The 20146-nt window shown below is 40.6% G+C and overlaps 1 protein-coding gene and 1 long non-coding RNA gene across 2 annotated transcripts in view; both read right to left on the reverse strand.

Annotated features, from left to right (window-relative positions):
• The window catches only part of TRIO (trio Rho guanine nucleotide exchange factor), a 3555343-nt gene that overhangs the window by 2010799 nt on the left and 1524398 nt on the right, over positions 1-20146 (reverse strand). Inside the window, 1 exon segment of the mRNA XM_077269474.1 lies at positions 17614-17703. Within this exon segment, the coding sequence (XP_077125589.1) occupies positions 17614-17703 (90 nt within the window).
• LOC143782243 (uncharacterized) lies at positions 1936-6894 on the reverse strand. The gene is made up of 3 exons (XR_013216902.1): positions 6542-6894; positions 6100-6210; positions 1936-5916 (listed from the first exon to the last, which is right to left on the reverse strand). It is a non-coding gene; the product is annotated as an uncharacterized LOC143782243 (long non-coding RNA).

Below are 20146 nucleotides of genomic sequence, written 5' to 3' on the forward strand. Positions count from 1 at the left end.
CACAACAGAGCTGACAGATCCTCTAAATACTGCACCACACAGAAGAGCTGACAGATCCCCTATATACTACACCACATGGGACACATCCTCTATACAATACATCACACGAGAGAAATCACTGCATATAGCAGAAATTATGGTCTCCTTTGAAGCCTGGCTGCAAAAAGGGTTTCCATAGAGCTCCATAATGACAGGCACAGGGGTCATCAGTAGAACCCCGTCTGTCATGACAACATGACCATTGGCGCGCCTGTGACATGATTGTGGGGCGCTGATGGGCAAGAGAATGAAGTGCACACATGCCAGCTTGTGTTATATCCTGCTGTCAGAGATGGACCGTGGCAGTTAACATGCACCATACATGTAAGCCGGAGGTTGTGAAGGTGTTAAATACCTGAGGGCCCCCTCCACTGTGTCACCTAATTTCCTATGGGCCCCCTCCCTCCACTTTTACATCTAATTTCCTGTCGGCCCCCTCCCCCACTATTTAACCTCTAATTTCCTGTGGGCTCCCTCCCCCATGGTGTCATCTAATTTCCTGTGTGCCTACTCAGAGTGGATAAGGGGACCCACAGTAAAATAGAGGTGATTGGCACAATGGGGAAGGGGCCCCAGAGGAAAGTACAGGTGAAACATTGGAGTAGGGGGCCTACAGGAAATTTGCTGTAGGCCCCTTCCCCTGTGTTACCTTTAGGTTGCATGGTGGCCCACGTCCCTAACTGCCTCAGTGGCTGGAGAACAAGTCAGGCTGCAGCCATCATATATTTTATTTACTTACAGCCACTCAAACTGCAGCCATCAACATTGTCCCTCTGCTCTATACAGTACTGCTGTGCTGCTGTTATGGAACTGCAACACAGAACTAGAATTGCAGGGGAGAAAACTGACCCTGCACTGAGACTAGGCTGATACCCTACGATGGAGTGGGCGACCCATTCCTAAGGACTAGGTATAAAAACAGGTCACATCCTAATAGAAAACACAGAGACCAACTGAAAACAGAAACTAAGGATAGCAGAACCAGAGATCCCAAAACTGCACAATATCAAACACAGAAAGCTATCAAAGCACCTAGCCAGAACTCTAGCGGATTAACACTGTTGTCCAGCAAGGACTGGTAGGCAGGTGCTGGGTAATAAAGGATGATACAATCACCTGACCTAAGACAACCCAAGGGAAAAAGACCAGCAGCCAGAAAACCACAACAAGATGGCGGATGATCAATAACAAAACATATTCTAACAGCTGCTTGGGCAGGACAGCTGACCTATCACAGCACAGTTCCTTGCCTGAGCTGTGCTGTGGTCAGACAAAGACAACTAATGCTGATTGGCTGCATTTTGACCAATCAGTTTTAGACCACCGCTGTCCAGGGTGTTGGAGAAGAGGAGCTGGGAACTCAGCACAGGAAACAGGTGACTGTGGTTTGCAGGTCAGCTGTTGCCTGCGCGTATCTTCTCTCTGACTCAGACTCATAGAATCAGCTGTGCCTGTGACTGTGCTGGCTGAATTGAAGGCTGGCACAAGTAGTAGAGCATAGGGAGGTTTCGTCAAACTCAATTTGACAGGTGGACCCGCCCCTATCAAAGTGTATCAAGAGTGTGTAACCCCTCCCCTCCCTGGCTGCCAGCTGTCAGAAGCTGTTCCCTGTGCTCTCCCCTTTTGATATAGTTTAATATTGTTAATACAGTGATTATTATCCCAGTAATTGTTTTTATATTAGATTTATATGCTGTATTAAGTTTACTCTTATTTGATAATCCGTTGATAGGGAGAATGAGCGTGTCTTTCTGCAGTAATGTTTGATAGTGGTATTCTCATTTATATGTGTTTTATAATGGGCACATTATGTATGTGGCCATATTACAACACCCGCAAGTATGAAGTGCGGTGTTTTATACGTTTATAAAAAGCAAAGACACGGTATTGTAAAAATTTCAAAGATTTTATTGTAAAATAAATACATCTCAAAGACATTTCAATACTATAAAATTCTTACAGAGTATAAAAGCAAACACATTAAATAGTACAGGGATCATACAGCAACACACTTCGTACAAAATAAATAGTATCACAAGTACAATGAATATACATCATTACACTTCTTACAAAATAAATAATATAGTGTTACAAGCCATGTACAGTATTTATCCAATACATTCTTTACATTGTGAGCCACATGGTTTGTAGCATCGGTAGAGACCTTTTTTTAGGTAGCAGAGTTCCTCGTGTGGTGCCTAATGACGGGGAATGTAAAGATTGAATTGTACGTGGCGTTGGAGCTGACTTCAGCGGCGTAGATACAGCGTGTGTCTCGCTGCTGGAAATTTTTAATTAATCTAAAAGCTTCCTAGTAGTGGGATTACCCACAACTGTAGACGATATATTTAGCTCGGCCATAGCCTGCATAAATGAATCCCAACCCGGAGGCAAATTACGGCCGGTCAGAGCATGGCTCTGCGTTGTACTACGTACCAAATCCAGTAAGTTAGACCCTGGTATTACGGATCCTTTGAAAATAAATTCAGCTTTATTATTCCATGCTGTAACATTTATATTCTGCAGTAACCTGTTTAGTAAAAATTCAGCATTCTTTTTATATCTTTGGTTTATATGGCTGACAATTTCAGCGATCTCTTGATTTTTATCAGAGTCGGTATTTGACAATTGTTGCTGACCAGGATCAGGAGTGCTAACGAGATTTAAAGCCGTCACTTCTTTTGAGCTGTGCGCGTATGCACCAAGTAGCGCTGTAGCACGGTGCTATACATTTTAATTTTCACATCATCGGGAATGTCACGACGTTGTAAAATGTCGCTAATTTCACCATCAAGGCGGTGAATAACACTGTCGCGTATGTTAACTGTAGCACCGGGTCTTAGTTTGTCTAGCTCCTGTTTGGGGAATAGATACATTTTCTCTGTATGCTCCATTATCTTCCTGCGAGCAGGCTTGTTATTATAGGGATTGCAAAAGCTAAAAGAGGGCCGATAAACCCGCCGGCCTGCTTTAGTAGCCGCTTCTTTTTCTTTATGGGTTGAGATCTGTCACTCAGGGTTCTTATAGCTTTACGCCACTTCTTTAATATGCCTTTTTGACGCTATTTCATCGGAATCCTGCCTTTTAAGATTTTTAAAGCAATCTCGCCTATGGCTGTAATTAAATCATTGCTTGCATTGCGCAAAATAGACTTTCGGACAGCTGGGGTTGCTTTCACCAGAGTTTTTAAGAGAGCCCAGTTACGCCGAAGTCTCTCAGACATCTTTACATCACAACGCACACAGCGTAGAATGTCTGATGCCAGGCTAAAATTCACTTTTTAGACGTGTTTTTCTTTTGAACATTGACAGCTGGCAACGCTGGTGGAAACAATCCGGTCCTTAATCGAAGATCCTCAGGGGTATTAGCTCTCAAATCTACAAGCAAATACCCATAAGACTCCCGCGTGGCATCCTCAAAAGCATCTAGGAAAAAACGTGTTTTTCCGGGATACATCTGACGAGCTAGAGTTAAAATTTGTAATTTATCTCGGGGGTTATTAAAAAGCACCATGTATTTTGTGTTTAAATTTATCGTACGGCTTTTCTTACCCTGACAAAATATGTTTTGGACCAGGTAGAAAATGCTGAGATTTCTGTGGTGCACATACTTGGTAAAGGCTTTTTCTATCTCACAATTTTCACTAGCACTCTCCATGAGATCATCAACAATAGCCAAATTCACCTTCTCCGGTGGGAATAATTCGTCATCTACGAATGTATTCGGCAGACCCTCCACAAATCTGGCGTGGGGAAAAGAGAGAGAGATTTCATTATATAGTTTCTGCCAACACGAATAAAACCAAACAATATTATCAGGTTTCTGAGAAAAATTAGTTTCAATATTATACAGCAGTTGTTTTACAAAATAGCTCTTTCCAGAATTAGACGGCCCTGCTAGAATGCATGAGAATGGGTGTTGCAAGCGTGTATCCATCAGTCGCCGCTTTGTATAAACACACTTTTGTGTTTTGCGTAATGGCCTCGTTTCAATCTCCCAGTACTTTTTATTTCTTACAATGGACGGCTGTTGTACAACAATACGTTTCTGTGTATCTGTGTCAGAATTGCTCGGGTAGTCCAGAACTAGATCTTTTAGACTGTTGAAATTAATAGATTGAGAGTTACCAACATTTAGTGTTATCCCCTTAACTTTTAAGACAGTTTTACCGGTGTTGAGTTTGTATCCGTAAGTTTTGGGGCCCGCGGATACAAATTCTGTGATGTGTGTACCATCGGGTATTTCACTGGTCAGCTCCCCCAGGTAATCGGCTAAAGGCGGCTGCCACTCACCATCTCTCTGTACAAAAATAACAGAATCTGTGTCGTGATAAAGGCAACTCTCCTGCAGACGGTCAAGCAGCGAATAGAGCTCTAGCCGCGCATACGCTGTTGTAAAACACGCTATAAAAATGTTTGTGTTTTTGTTGTGTTAAAATCATACAACCACCGCCTCTTTTGTTTAATGATCCGACTGGTCGCTATAGATTTCATGCGCCTTTTTTACAACACCGCTATTTTTAATGATGGTGACGACTAGCTTTAACGAATTGGATGCTAGACATTCAACGTTACTTTGAAGTGTGCGGGCAATGGCATTTAAAAAAGATTCGGAATTAAAATCTTCCCGGGTTTGTTTTGTAGTGAAAATAGGGTCTAAAGTATCACCACATTCAAGCCTTAACTGTACAAAGTCACCAGGTTCAATGTCCCTGATGATTTTATCCAGTAATGACTGAACGCCGTCATGAACAATATTCTCGGCCTCTACAAATGATTGTACACGCTCCAAATCTAAAATGATCCGTATGTATATGGCCGTTGAAATTGCGGAGAGCCCTTTGATGATGATAAAAATGCTGTAAAACGTCTGAACGATCTACGGCCATTTCATTATCATAAACACCATTACCTACAGAGGCTGCATCATGCGCATTTTCAGTATGTGTTTCAAGATGCCCACTGCTCTGAGCATTTGGATCAGCACTGGTGTTGACACTTCCAGGGTTGTCTTGGGTGTGTAAAACTGTAGTTGAATCATGTAACAGCCTCTGGTGATATTGTGTAGTTATAGCGCTGTAAACTGTCTTTCGCCCACTTCTAGCTGCTTGCGATCTTTTGGATTTTTTCAAACCATGCCCAACCAAGCTTAGTCAGGCGGATTTAGATTTATTTAGATTCACAGGTGGTGTATGTACACAGGCATGATTTAGTTTAAAATCATATAGCTCGGCGATAATGTCAGGTGTTGGACATGCATTTATCAGTCTTTCATACGTATCACAGAAAGATTTTAGTTTGAGCTGTGCGAGTTTGGTATGGACGTACTGAGCAGACATGCCAATAAACATTTTGACATGTTCATCATCCCACACAGGCCTCCCTGTGTAAGATGATTGTTCAGCAACTTTCTGTTTTTTACTTATACGGCGGCGTGATACTGAACGTTTCTTTAGAGGTAATACATTGGCAAAATCGCTAGAAGATCCTGCAAGAGCAGTATCTGCAGGTTGTACAGTTTGACACACACGTATATTACCACGGTTATTACTCTTCTTACCAGCGACGAGCTGCGTAATTTCTCTGTTTTCAGGACTAGCTTGTGGACTGCTGACTATGCTATTGACTTCCTGAGTTATGCAGGGGCTAACGTTCTGCGACGCAGATCTCTCTCTTGAAACATTCTTATATTTTTGATGTGGAATCTTGGGGCTTGGATCCCCGGTGTGTTTGGGTGCCGCGTAGCTTTCCTCTCGATCCACAATACAGATGGGCGAGAGAGGTGTTGTTCTCACAGCCGCATTAGCTCTTTGTGGTTGATTCTGTGCAGATCCGTAATTACGCCGCTGCAAAACTCATGGTTGAAGATCCGGCGTATCTAAAAGAAAAGACAAAAGAGTCTGTTACCCGCGAAACCGATGTAAAATTGGAAAAGCTGCACGCCGGGTGTTATCCGTGATCCTGCGTAATATTTGAAAAGTTAACTGTGACAGTTATCCATGAAATCATTGTAACAATATTTGCATAAAACCGGTATAGAGCAGACCAGATATACACTTACAAGTATGAAGCGGGAATTGCACCTCCGCAGCTCCTGGTTTAATGGACAGCGCACTGTTCGAACTCGTTGAGACGGGGATATTCTGTTTTTCAAATTGAATTTTTCTGGCAACTAGTTTAGCAGATGTAAATAAAATATGACTATTAGTTAACACAGAATTGATTTTCTACACAAAACTGTCTCGTTGAGATGGAGATATTCTCTTTTTCAAATTGAATTTTTCTGGCAACTAGTTTAGCAGATGTAAATAAAATATGACTATTAGTTAACACAGAATTGATTTTCTACACAAAACTGTCTCGTTGAGATGGAGATATTCTCTTTTTCAAATTGAATTTTTCTGGCAACTAGTTTAGCAGATGTAAATAAAATATAACTATTAACACAGAACTGATTTTCTACACAAAAGTGAGAATCGTATGTATTTCAAGTGAACCATTACCTTTTCTATTCTTGAGACACCTGCTTAACGAATTTCCACGTCTTTTAGGAGCATCGGGTAGCGGTGAAATTACAGTGTTCTTGACATCTATGATCTCGACGTCTGAATCCAGATTTTCACATGGTTCGGGAACGCACCAGTTTTCCGGCATACAGAGCGATGGCTGCGTGTCAGTATCTGTATGAGAAATTGCACTTCGTTCGTGTTTACATACAATGGATTAAATCAGCTGATACAGTATAATATAGTTTACGGTATAACACTGTTTATGTTGTATCGGTTTTAATAATAGTATTGATGGATCGCAACATTATTTGTTTCAATAATTTAACCATGTATTTATTATGCCATGATTTGTGTAATACAGTAGTTAATAGATGTTAATACAACCTAACTGACGTACTTACTTATTACCTATGTTTGCTTAGTATAAACATATTTATGCCGCACTCACAAATGTATTTGTTACGGTATATAAAATGTGTTTGTCTGTGGTGTGAAATTAACATAGATAATATATATATATATATATATATATATATATATATATATATATATATATATATATATATATATATATATATATATATATATTATATATATAGGTTTCTTACATGCGATACAGGAATGATAAATGTCTTAGTACCGTGTTACAACAACATTTTTCCCTATCTAAATGCAAAAAGGAGAATCTAATTACCTGTGATAAGGTGAAGAGGTATCATGGTTCCTCAGCTACGTGCTCAAAGGGTTCATAATTCTGCGTGACGAAATTATTGCGATAATCGGGACACATACACTCCTCTTAAATAAGAAAGAATGCATGAATATATAATTAATATAAATTACTTATAATATAATGACTTAATCAGAATGAATCAATACTCTGTACATTATATTCCGTATACCTAGTTGTGTGCTTGTAAGAAAAGGGCTGTATTGATCGCGGGGATTTTGGAATTCCATCTTACAAAAAAAAAGGGGGTAAAGTTTCATCTATATCTATACAAACGATAAATACAGATTTTAACTATATAACAAATATATACTGTACATGAATTAGCAGAGATTCAGTTTATTAACTATATAACAAATATATACTATGTATGAATTAGCAAAGATTCAGTTTATTAACTATATAACAAATATATACTGTACATGAATTAGCAGAGATTCAGTTTATTAACTATATAACAGATATATACTATATATGAATTAGCAAAGATTCAGTTTATTAACTATATAACAAATATATACTGTACATGAATTAGCAGAGATTCAGTTTATTAACTATATAACAGATATATACTATATATGAATTAGCAAAGATTCAGTTTATTAACTATATAACAAATATATACTGTACATGAATTAGCAGAGATTCAGTTTATTAACTATATAACAAATATACACTGTACATGAATTAGCAGAGATTCAGTTTATTAACTATATAACAAATATATACTATATATGAATTAGCAAAAATTCAGTTTATTAACTATATAACAAATATATACTGTACAGGCAATGACAATATCAGGGAGCAAATAAATCAGTTAGCACTTACTTTTTCAAAGAACAGCTATTCAGACTCGCAGAAAATGCCTTTAAGATTCTGTGTGTGTCAAACGTGTAGGAGACTGGCCTGTATTTAAAGAGAAAGCGACTCCCACCACGGCACTGTTTGCCTCTTTAGTGATTTCAGCCAGGCAGTATCGGATTACACTAATGAGTTGCAGCTGTTGTGTTAAACTAAATAACTCATCTAGCCCTGAAATATATTATCTAGGGCTGGAATATTTGGAATAAATACAGCATGTATTAACCATGCATGATATTGCCGGATTAAAACCTGAAATTTTATACAATTGAATTTCTGTAAGAAGCAGGCGGATATTGTTCATAGAGACACAATCATTTTATCCAACCATGGCTTCTAATTCCTATGAAATATATTATCTAGGACTGGAATGTTTGGAATAAATACAGCAATTAATATGACATTTTATACAGTTGAATTTCTGAAAGAAGCAGGCTGTTGTTCATCGAGACACAGCCATTTTATTCAATCATGGGTTCTAATTCCTATGAAATATTAGAAAAACAATATTTTACAGCTATGGAGCCCGGATCATTCGGCGGAATCGACAAATTATTTAGAGCGACGAGAGACCGCGGAATAAAGAAATCTGACGTGGCTGAGTGGCTGAATAACCAAGATGCATACACGCTACACCGGCCTGTTAGAAAACGGTTCTTGACAAATAAAATTTACTTCTCGAACATTGACGCGCAGTGGCAAGCGGATCTCGTAAGTTTAATTGACTATTAGTGTTGAGCGATACCGTCCGATACTTGAAAATATCGGTATCGGAAAGTATCGGCCGATACCGGCAAAGTATTGGATCTAATCCGATACCTATACCCGATACCAATACAAGTCAATGGGACTCAAGTATCGGACGGTATCCCTGATGGTTCCCAGGGTCTGAAGGAGAGGAAACTCTCCTTCAGGCCCTGGGATCCATATTAATGTGTAAAAGAAAGAATTAAAATAAAAAATATTGCTATACTCACCTCTCCGACGCAGCCTGGACCTCACCGAGGGAACCGGCAGCGTTCTTTGCTTAAAATGCGCGTGTTTACTTCCTTCCGTGACGTCACGGCTTGTGATTGGTTGCGTGCCGCCCATGTGACCGCGACGCGACCAATCACAGCAAGCCGTGACGTAATTTCAGGTCCTGAATGCCTAATTCTGCATTCAGGACCAGAAATTTACGTCACGGCTTGCTGTGATTGGTCGCGTCGCGGTCACATGGGCGGCACGCAACTAATCACAAGCCGTGACGTAATTTTAAAATGCGCGCGTTTCCTGCCTCCCGTGACGTCACGGCTTGTGATTGGTCGCGTCGCCCATGTGACCGCGACGCGACCAATCACAAGCCGGAACGTAATTTTAAAATCCTGAATGCCTAGAATTAGGCATTCAGGACCTGAAAATTACGTCACGGCTTGCTGTGATTGGTCGCGTCGCGGCCACATGGGTGGCACGCGACCAATCACAAGCCGTGACGTCACGGAAGGAAGTAAACGCGCGCATTTTAAGCAAAGAACGCTGCCGGTTCCCTCGGTGAGGTCCAGGCTGCGTCGGAGAGGTGAGTATAGCAATATTTTTTATTTTAATTCTTTCTTTTACACATTAATGTGTACATTAGTATCGGATCTCGGTATCGGAATTCCGATACCCGCAAGTATCGGCCGATACCCGATACTTGCGGTATCGGAATGCTCAACACTATTGACTATTCAAGGGAAAATGATAATGTCAAATACATCCTGATGGTGATTGATACTCTATCGCGATACGCGTGGTGCGTGGTCTTGTCAAACAAGACCGGAGCTAGTGTGGCCAGATCGTTAGAATTAATATTTCAAAATGATAAGCGCATACTGAAGAAATTGCAGACGGATCGCGGCAAAGAATTTATAAATTCGCCACTCAAGCAGCTATGTAATATGCATAATATTCACCACTTTTTTACCAACAATGTCGTAAAAGCAGCTATCGTAGAGCGCTTTAATCACACATTAAAAACTCGTATGTGGCGCTATCTCACGAAGCATAATACCTTTAGGTATATTGATATTTTACCGGATTTGGTGCATAGCTACAATCATACTTATCATTCTACCATACGCTGTAGCCCCGCTGAAGTGACAGAGAAAAACGCTATGCAAATCTGGCGCAATATTTACAGTTCTACTATTACTAATAAACCGATTAAAGCGTCTTTAAAGGTTGGAGATCATGTGAGATTATCGCGCTATAAGGGAACGTTCTGTAAGGGGTATGAAAAAACGTACAGCAAAGAGATTTTTTTAATTACCGGTGTCTCTAATAAATTTCAAAAACCTCTTTATAAAATTAGTGATTTAGCCGGTGACGCTGTAGAGGGGTCATTTTATAAGGAAGAGCTGCAAAAAATACCTATGGATGAGAATCGTGTCTACAGAGTAGAAAAGATTTTGAGAAAAAAACGCGTCGGTGGTGTGAGTCACTGCTTCGTCAAATGGCTGGTGTACCCCGAAAAATTCAATAGTTGGATCCCGGCTTCGGAGTTGACAGATATATAGCCATGGAAGCGGGGTTGTTTTTCGTGACACTGCCCAGTAATTACTCAATTAAAATCTACCCCGATAACACCATATCGAATTACAATACCAAGTTAGCGAGGGCCGTTCATCTTTCAGACGCTTATGAAGTGGCGTTAACGGAAATACAGTACCCCCATACGTGGAACACGTTTGAGGCTTTTGAAGGGAACTTCTATGCTGCCATACACGGCATACCGTTAGAACATTATCACATAAAATCAGGATTTTAATCGAACATTCATAAGCTGGTTGGCGCGGTCAATGCCCGAATAGAGGAGCTGAATTTATCCACGCCTGCCCACAGAATACGGTATGATGAGCTACGCCGGGAGGTGATCCTGCCCGATCCAGCTCCTATACAGTTTGCTCTGGGTACTAAGCTAAAATTTATTTTCGGCCTACAGACTGTTGATGACTCCCCCGTTGCTTTAATGCCCTGGAATCGACGCTTTTACCCCGATTCAAAGGCTGGTTTTTATTTGCTTTTTGTATACACTGATATAATTCAGCATCAGCTTGTAGGCGACAGTTATGTTCAACTGTTACGGACCGTAGAAGTTAGCGGCGATGATAATGATATTGTCACGGTGCACTACACGCGTCCAGATTACATAACACTGTGCAAACAACACTTTAACTCCATAAACATTACAGTCATGTCGGACCAGGCTACGCCGGTTAAATTCAGATACGGAAAGTGGATTACATTTCAGACCGCGACAGTATTGACACGAAAAAATGGTGTCTCAAAGGGTGTATGGAGATCCCGCTGTTTATGCCCGCTACTATACTGCCCAGTCGGGGCACGGGCTAGAGGGATTCCGCGGGAGCGAGTACATGTATGGCTCTGGCCTGGCCAGGATATTTAAAGGATTATTTCGCCGCGCTGTGCCGCTTTTCAGAAAAGGCTTAGAATTACTAAAACCGCACATAAAGACGGCTGTCCGGAACATCGCGACGGACGCCGTCACGACCGCCTCAACGGCCCTTATGAAACGGATAAATACACAACCACAGCAAGACGGATCTGGGATAATTTATGTCGCTAAAAAAGCACAAAAAAGAAAGAGGCGCGCTTGCCCGCCTTTACCGCCGATGCTCATGAATAAAACTACCACCAAGAGACACCACCGCCAGAAACGTAAGTAAGTACGCTCTGCGGACGACATCTTCTAATCAGTTATCATGGCTTTCCTGCATGACGCTTCTGTAGAGTGCGCAAAATCTGAACTGGATATTTTTGACGTACCCCCGACACAAACAAGTATAGAGAAATCTCTATTTGTAGAAGTACAACCGGTTGCGGCTCTGTCAGACAATGGCCCGTTGGAATTTTTCATATCTGGGAGCGGCGATTATTATTATGATCTAAACAATACGCTGTTGTACATAAGCTGTCGCATCGTGAAGCAAGATAATACAGCTATTGGCTCCCGGGTGGCTCTCATAAATTATCCTCTAGCCACCCTTTTTAACCAGGTCGATATTACTCTGGGAGATCGACTTATCTCACAATCGGACAATCTCTACAGCTATAGAGCGTACATAGAGACCCTTTTAAATTACAGCTCGCAGACGCTGTCATCACAATTTACAGCCGGTTTGTTCTATAAAGACACTGTGGGCCATCATAATGACCGGAGCTTGGATGGCGCAAATGTGGGGTTTATCAAAAGAGCCAATGCAGCTTCTCGCTCAAAGCCCATCGACCTCTTGGGGCCCATTTTTGGGATATATTTAATCAACCAAAGTTAATATTGAATGGTCTTGACCTTAAGGTTAAGTTAACAAGAAATAAGGATGCTTTCTGCCTCATGTCCGCAGAAGCCGAGCCGCTGAAGGTGCAAATCTCGCAAGCGGCTCTCTATGTGAAAAGAGTGCAGGTGTCTCCGGCTGTCCGAATCGGTCACAGCCAGGCCCTCCTATCCGCAACTGCCAAGTACGCTATTGACCGAACATGTCTGAAAGTGTACAGCATCGCCGCAGGGACACGGATAACGAACCACGAGAACCTCTTCCTAGGCCAGATACCAAAGACTGTTATATTGGGATTTGCAGATAATGAGGCCTTCAACGGTTCATACACGAAAAATCTGTTGCAATTCAACCACTACCACATCAACCACGCCGCTTTATATCTGGACGGCCAGCAGATACCCGCGAGACCTTATAATCCTAATTTTAATGATGATTTAGCCATCAGAGAGTATATGGCGCTTGCCCATATATCTGGCAAGCAAAAGGCAGATTGTGCCATGGCGATAGATCGTGAAGAATTTATGGCTGGATTCACTCTATTTGCTTTTGATTTATCGCCTGATCAAGAGCCTGGAGGCCATTTCTCGCTCATTAAAACAGGTAACCTACGTGCTGAAGTCCGCTTTGCGCTAGCGACACCCCACACGATAAATATGATTGTTTTCGCAGTCAACCACACCATTCTGGAAATTAATAATAGGAGAGGGATCTTGTACAATTTTAATTAAGTAACGATGGACAGTCTGCAGCTTACAACGATACTGAAGGCCGATAATTATACAGACCGCATATTCGCCGGTGTGTTTCCGTGTGATTTGCTTCCGGAAGAAAGAGTGACTCAGAGACCAGCGGCATATATCGTGAATACAGACCCGGCGAATCAAGCTGGACGCCACTGGGTATTAATCGTACTCTGCGATGATAAGACGGGTATATTTTTTGATAGTTACGGCATTAGTCCTGAAAATATAATCTTCCCACGCGATTTTGTGACATTCCTGAACAAGAATTGTGCCGCGTATTGTTATCAAGATGCCCAAATCCAAGATATGTATAGCCATGTATGCGGACATTACTGCGTATATGTTTTGCACCATTTAGCGCACGGATTACCATTCAAGACGCTTTTACAACATTTCACTTCTGATGTACAAAGAAACGATAGAATCTTATCAGACTTTGTTGCATCAACTTTTTCAAATTTAACTCGTTCTAACCGTAGTTATCAATTTAATCAAAAATGTACTTGCTTTCGCTGATCTAAATGTCTGACCAGGACAGCTATCTAGTTAAAAGATATTCAGGGTGTCATCTGCTAGCAATTAGCTCTGTTGTGCTTTACTTCTCACAATAAAAGATTTTAAACCATTCTTTGTTTGCACAGCTATCTGGGATCCCAGAAGGGAAGAACATCCGTGGGGCCCCCACACATCCGTGGGACCCATCATATCCACGGTTCACACACCAAACATCCAGATGTTGTATGTGAAGCGGAAATGCAGACAGTTTTGCTGTGTTGATTGATGAGCCAACGAGTTATATGTAAGCCGGTCACGGGTGGGAATTGACATGGCATGTGAAACTTGTGTAAAATGATGTTTGTGAATGTATGTCATGCAGCCACACATCTGCTTGTAGTTAAGTAAGTAATAGACAGCGAGACTTACACATTACAGGATGCAGTACTGCCGGCAGAAACACAGCCTCATTCAAATCCATATCAGCTTCATATAAACATTTAATATAAACGCAGGCAAATACTGTGATAATAATCACAGTATCAAATTAACAATATTAAACACTGTGATAACAATATCAAACTATATCAAAAGGGGAGAGCACAGGGAACAGCTGCTGACAGCTGGCAGCCAGGGAGGGGAGGGGTTACACACTCTTGAAACACTTTGATAGGGGCGGGTCCACCTGTCAAATTGAGTTTGACGAAACCTCCCTATGCTCTACTACTGGCACACACGCACCACTCTTCAATAGGAGCCAGCAGGTGATGTGAAAGTGCTACCGCTGCACTTCACGTCACTTGTGCAGCCTGCCTATTGGTGCCACCTCTAGAATAAAGTTTGTAGGGTAGGCACAAATGAAGGAGGCAGGAGTTGGGGCTAGGGGCAGGCCCAAATGAAGATTCTCCGCTGTTCCGGTGTCCCAGTCTGACCCTGCCGACGAGGAACGGCTAAAGGATCTGGGATAAGGCTTAGAGGAGACGTAATAGCTGTCTACAAATATCTGAAGGGATGTCACAGTAAGCATATTTATTCTCACTTGCATGTAGAAACACAAGAAGCAATAGAATGAAACTGAAAGGGAGAAGATACAGATTAGATATTAGAAAAAAACTTTTTGACAGTGAGAGTGATCAAGGAGTGGAACAGGCTGCACCGAGAGGTGGTGAGTTGTCCTTCAATGGAAGTCTTCAAACAGAGGCTGGACAGACATTTGTCCGAGAAGGTTTAGCAAATCATGCGCTGCATTGAACAGGAGGTTGGACACGATGACCATTGAGGTCCCTTCCAACTCTAACTTTCTATGATTCTATCAATGTCCTACAAACTCAAATGCTCTGTGAATATCTTGGGTAAAATCTTCCTAACCAATTCACCTCCCTCCACTGTAATTGTGTATTTTTTCATGAACTTATAAGAACTTTTTTGTTCAGAATAGTCACTATTTTTCAAACATAAAATATTTTTTCTAATAAATAATTTGATCAAATTACCCTTTTTCCAAAAATTGTTTTATGTTTTCACATGTCTTGCACTGGTGACCTGTTTTCATGCTTCTGTGGTGGAAGCAAAGCTAGACTTTGGAATCCTTAAAAACGCAGCAAAACCTTCTTTTTGTAAGCAGCTTCTTTATTACCAAGAAAGCAGGTTTTGCCAACTGGAAAAAATAAACGCAGCAAAAACACAACATGTGCACATAGCCTTACTCTGTATTAACTGCCACTGCTGTGATATTCATATTCTAGTTTCCTTTCTCACAGCTTTCAAATGTCCAATGGCACATGACAAACAAACTATATTGCAAGTCTGTGATGTAGAAAATTAAAAAAAAATAACTTATAAAACTTAACATTTACAGTGCTTTGAAGACATTAGAATTCCTAATTCTGGACTTGAAACTACACAAATGGATAAATAATAATTTTAAGTTAAAAAGCGGCTCACAAATAGAGAGCGATGTGATCTGGCAATTCAGAATAGCAGTCATATGACCCGGAAAAGAACTGCTGCATCACTGGAAACCAGGGAAAACAGTCATGGCCGAATACAGGTTTTTGTGGGCACAGGGCAAAAGAGCCTCAATTTGCCCCTGTCACACATACCATGACTCATGATGCACAGATAAGAAATATAGGTAGAATTCACTTACTTCTTACATTACATGAGTCATATCTATTGTAAATTCAATAGCTTAGAAACCGGTGAACCCTCGCAGCGCACAGAAAACAGAGTGACTGCAGACTTATCATTTTAGACCGGACAGTATAATCCTCCATACAGTATTATGGGAACCACATAGTCCTCCATACAATATTATCGGCCTCATATATTGCTCCATAAAGTATAATGCCACCAATATATTTCTCCATACACTATATAATGACCCCATATATTGCTCCATACAGTATAATGGCCCCATATATTGCTCCATACAGTATAGTGGGCCCCCAAAAATGTTCCATTTAGTATAATGTCTCCATACATTGCTCCATACAGTATAAATATGGCTCCAAATATTGCTCCATACAGAATAATGGGCCCCATATAACTCTCCACACAGTCTAATGGTGACATGCAATGCTTCATCCAGTATAAGAAACCCCATATAATGTTCCATATAGTATAATGCTCCCATATAGTGCTCCATCCAGCATAATGGACCCCATATATTGCTCCATACAGTATAAGAGGCACCATATAATGCTTCATAAAGTATAATGGCCCCATATAATGCTACATACTGCATAATCTCCCCATATATTGCTCTATACAGTATAATGGGCTCAATATATTGTTCCTTACAGTATAATAGGGCCATATAATGCTCCACATATTGCTCCATACAGTATATAATGGCCCCATATAACCTCCATACAGTATAATGGGGCCCCATATAATGGTTCATATATGAAAAAAAAATATTCACCTCTCCCGTTTTCAGCACGTTTGGTCTCCTCAGCGTCTTCTAACTCTGTGCACTACTCGGCAGATGGCGCGCAGTAGTGACATCATCACACTCTCTGCCCTGAGACGTCACAGAGAGTCAGAAGACTGCAATGCTGAATACACTGGAGCTGCAACAACGAGGAGAGGTGAGTATTTGGGGGAGGGGGGCAGTGCCAGTGCCCAATGCCAGCACTGGCATGAGCTCCCCTGACTCACGGGCACCATAGTGTGCTGGTGTTCCCGAAGCCGGGTAGGCCCCTACACTTGTTCGGGTGCGCCGGGTGGTGACGCCGGCCCTGAAGACGGTGATTGCTGAGTATATGGCTGCACTTACACTACACATACATTTAGACAGGTTTAGGCAATACAGAGAATTGTGTGATTATTCTTTAAAAGGAAATTCCCATAGTAGGTGTAGTAAGAATAGTAATAACAAATACCTCCAATTAAAAATGTAGTATAATTCTTCAGATTTGCTATGTCGTTTAGCCATGCCCAGGGCATTGCAGTGGCTTAGGTATGGTTACAACCACTCATGAAGAGATAGTTAGTTAGCCTTGGTCATAACCATGGATACCTAAGCATTTGCAATGCCCTGCACATGGTAAGTGACATAGCGAATCAGAAGTGCCATACTATATTTCTAATTGGAGGCATTTGATAATATTATTATTACACCTATGACATACTGGGAATAAATCTTGGAGATGGGAATAATCCTTTAAGCTGTACTCCTTCGTCTTCTACAACATGTATTTTTACTACTTCATGGGTCAAAATTAATATGAATTTACACCCATTTTTCAATACAATCAAAAAGACATAAGGGTTACACTAAACATGATTTTATTTCCACCTTAAAAAAAATTCTAACCATGTATAAGCTATGACTAGATAAATATACTTGATTATTTCTTATAAAGCTTTAGGAGAAAAGAGAAATAGTTTACTACAATATCACATATTTGCACTTACATCAAAATAAGATCCTGCTTGTTCTAATATTAGTTGGGTGGAGTCAGGTTTATTTTTGCAGTAAGACACATACATCTGAAATTTGTCAGCCTATGAAGAAACACCACATGTTAGGCACCATTATTTTCATCAATTATTTAAATATATATGTGAATAATGTATTATCTAAAACAGAATTGAAAACATGTTATTCTGATTACATAGGGGTAATTAAATACTTCAGCTATTAAAAGGGGTGTCCGCTGCATTTTAACAAATGTGTTAAGAATTAGTGATGAGCAAATATACTCGTTACTCGAGATTTCTCGAGCATGGTCGGGGGTCCTCCGAGTATTTTTTAGTGCTCGAAGATTTAGTTTTTCTTGCCGCAGCTGAATGATTTACATCGGTTAGCCAGCTTGATTACATGTGGGGATTCCCTAGCAACCAGGCAACTCCCACATGTACTTATGCTGGCTAACAGATGTAAATCATTCAGCTGCGGCAAGAAAAACAAAATCTCTGAGCACTAAAAAATACTCGGAGGACCCCCGAGCATGCTCGAGAAATCTCGAGTAAAGAGTATATTCGCTCATCACTATTAAGAATGTCATTTTGTGTTGCATCAGTTTTACAAGTCCTTCACCTTTGTTAAACAAGATATCTGTCTCTCTTAGATAAAAAAAACAGTTTTCCCATGTTCAGTTTTTAATTTGAGGAGGCTCATATGACTGGTCTGATCACTTGCGCTTCCATCAACAACCATTTTGAATACAGTAACGCTGTGCTGTCTGGAAAAAAGACTGAACTAATAAGCGTGCGATGCTGGACCTGAGTATTTTTCAGGGGCACACAGCTGCCTGTGCAGCCGATTGAGTTATACAGGGGCTCAGAAGGAGGAGGAAAGAAGTAGTATCTGTTTGAGAGGAGACAATAATTTTGGCGAGCGAGTGGCCACAGCACAGTATTCTGCTGTCCACTCAGTATCACTAGAGGCTATCACAAACAAAACATTTTGTGAGGAGTAATGATCACAACTTCATCGTGTCCCTTTTTTCCAGTTGGCAGTTATTTAATATCCCTTTTATTGAAAGGCAGACATTCATGCAAAATGTATCAACATTGCCAGACAAAGGCTACAGGGGTGACCTTTTGCCTCTGTTCTGTATATGAATGACAGTATCCCTATAACAAAAAACATCAAATAGAGTAGTATTACACTAGTTCATACCAAGGTATCATGTAAAGGAAACTACGGTAAGCATTTAGCAGATGTCATAATATCATATGGGTCACAAATGTCATTGCTTGGCATCCATCACTGTCCTCCGTTAAACGTTTACATCCAGTGATGTCTTTGCCTATATACTATTACATTACTGGAGGTCCCCAGGGCAGCTGGAATCATGTTGTCTATAAAATGGCTACCAGCACGATGGCAACTAATGATGATAATTATTTTTCTTTTCCCAATAATAAATACTGTGTGCAGGGAAAAAAGTTTTTTTTTATATGCTGTATATATGTATTTTGATTAAGGTGTAAGTAAGTTGTGAAGCAAGAAGACAGTGGTTTAATTAAGACCACCACACATGGGGATTACATTAGAGGCATAAACAAACATTAATCTGGATGACTAGAAAAGATTTCATTTTTGAAGGGAATAAATTGGGGCGGTGGAGGATGGTACTTCATTGTCGTATGACTGTTTTATACCTCTCATCAGGCTGAGCTAACAAGATAAGTTGCAGGTAGACACACAGCTCCTACCAAACAGCAGCTTTCCCTGGTCTACATTATACACAAGGTCTCAAGGTAAACAGATCACTCCTATTTCCTGAGACATCTGATCTTTCAAATTATGCAAAGCTGATGCAGTGGAGGAGGTATAAATAGATTTTGTAGTCTTTGCAAAAATCAGAATCATGGTGCATTCAAAAGACGAATAACCAAATTAATTTTATCATTTCCCAAGCTCTAGTAGCAGGTCATTTATTGAGGTGCAATCCTCAAAGGGAAAAAAACAAAACAAAAGGGTCCCAATGTTTAGACCTTTTGACTTTCAGGCTCCATATCACATCATTCACTACTGCTTTGAATGTCAGACTACCATCCTTTTATAAAGAATCATCTTGGCTAGTTCATACATAAATTTGACTTGCAACTATATAGCATATGATTAGTTATGCAGATTCTTGTCATGTCACTGAACTGTTACTGTTTTGATCCTAAAAATCTAAATTTTAATTTTATAATTCTGTCAGTATTTTGTAAATCCACCTTTGGCTTTCCACACTGTCTGAATCTTTCTGGGCATGATCTCGATCAAGCATGTTTCAACAGAAATCTGATCTCAGGTCTCTTCTACATGTTCCCAAAGCTGGTGCGTACTGGCTGACTCATGTGGGTATGTATTGGGGATGAGAGAACTTTCTCGGTGATACTCTGATATCACTAATATCGGAGTGCTCTGCACTTAGCTAGTGCTTGGATTTGAAGCTCGAATCCTCAGCCCGCATGTTTGGCGCCTGTTACGCAGCCAATAAACATGCAA

The sequence above is a fragment of the Ranitomeya variabilis genome, chromosome 6, assembly GCF_051348905.1.
Source record: "Ranitomeya variabilis isolate aRanVar5 chromosome 6, aRanVar5.hap1, whole genome shotgun sequence".
Classification (NCBI taxonomy): Eukaryota; Metazoa; Chordata; class Amphibia; order Anura; family Dendrobatidae; genus Ranitomeya; species Ranitomeya variabilis.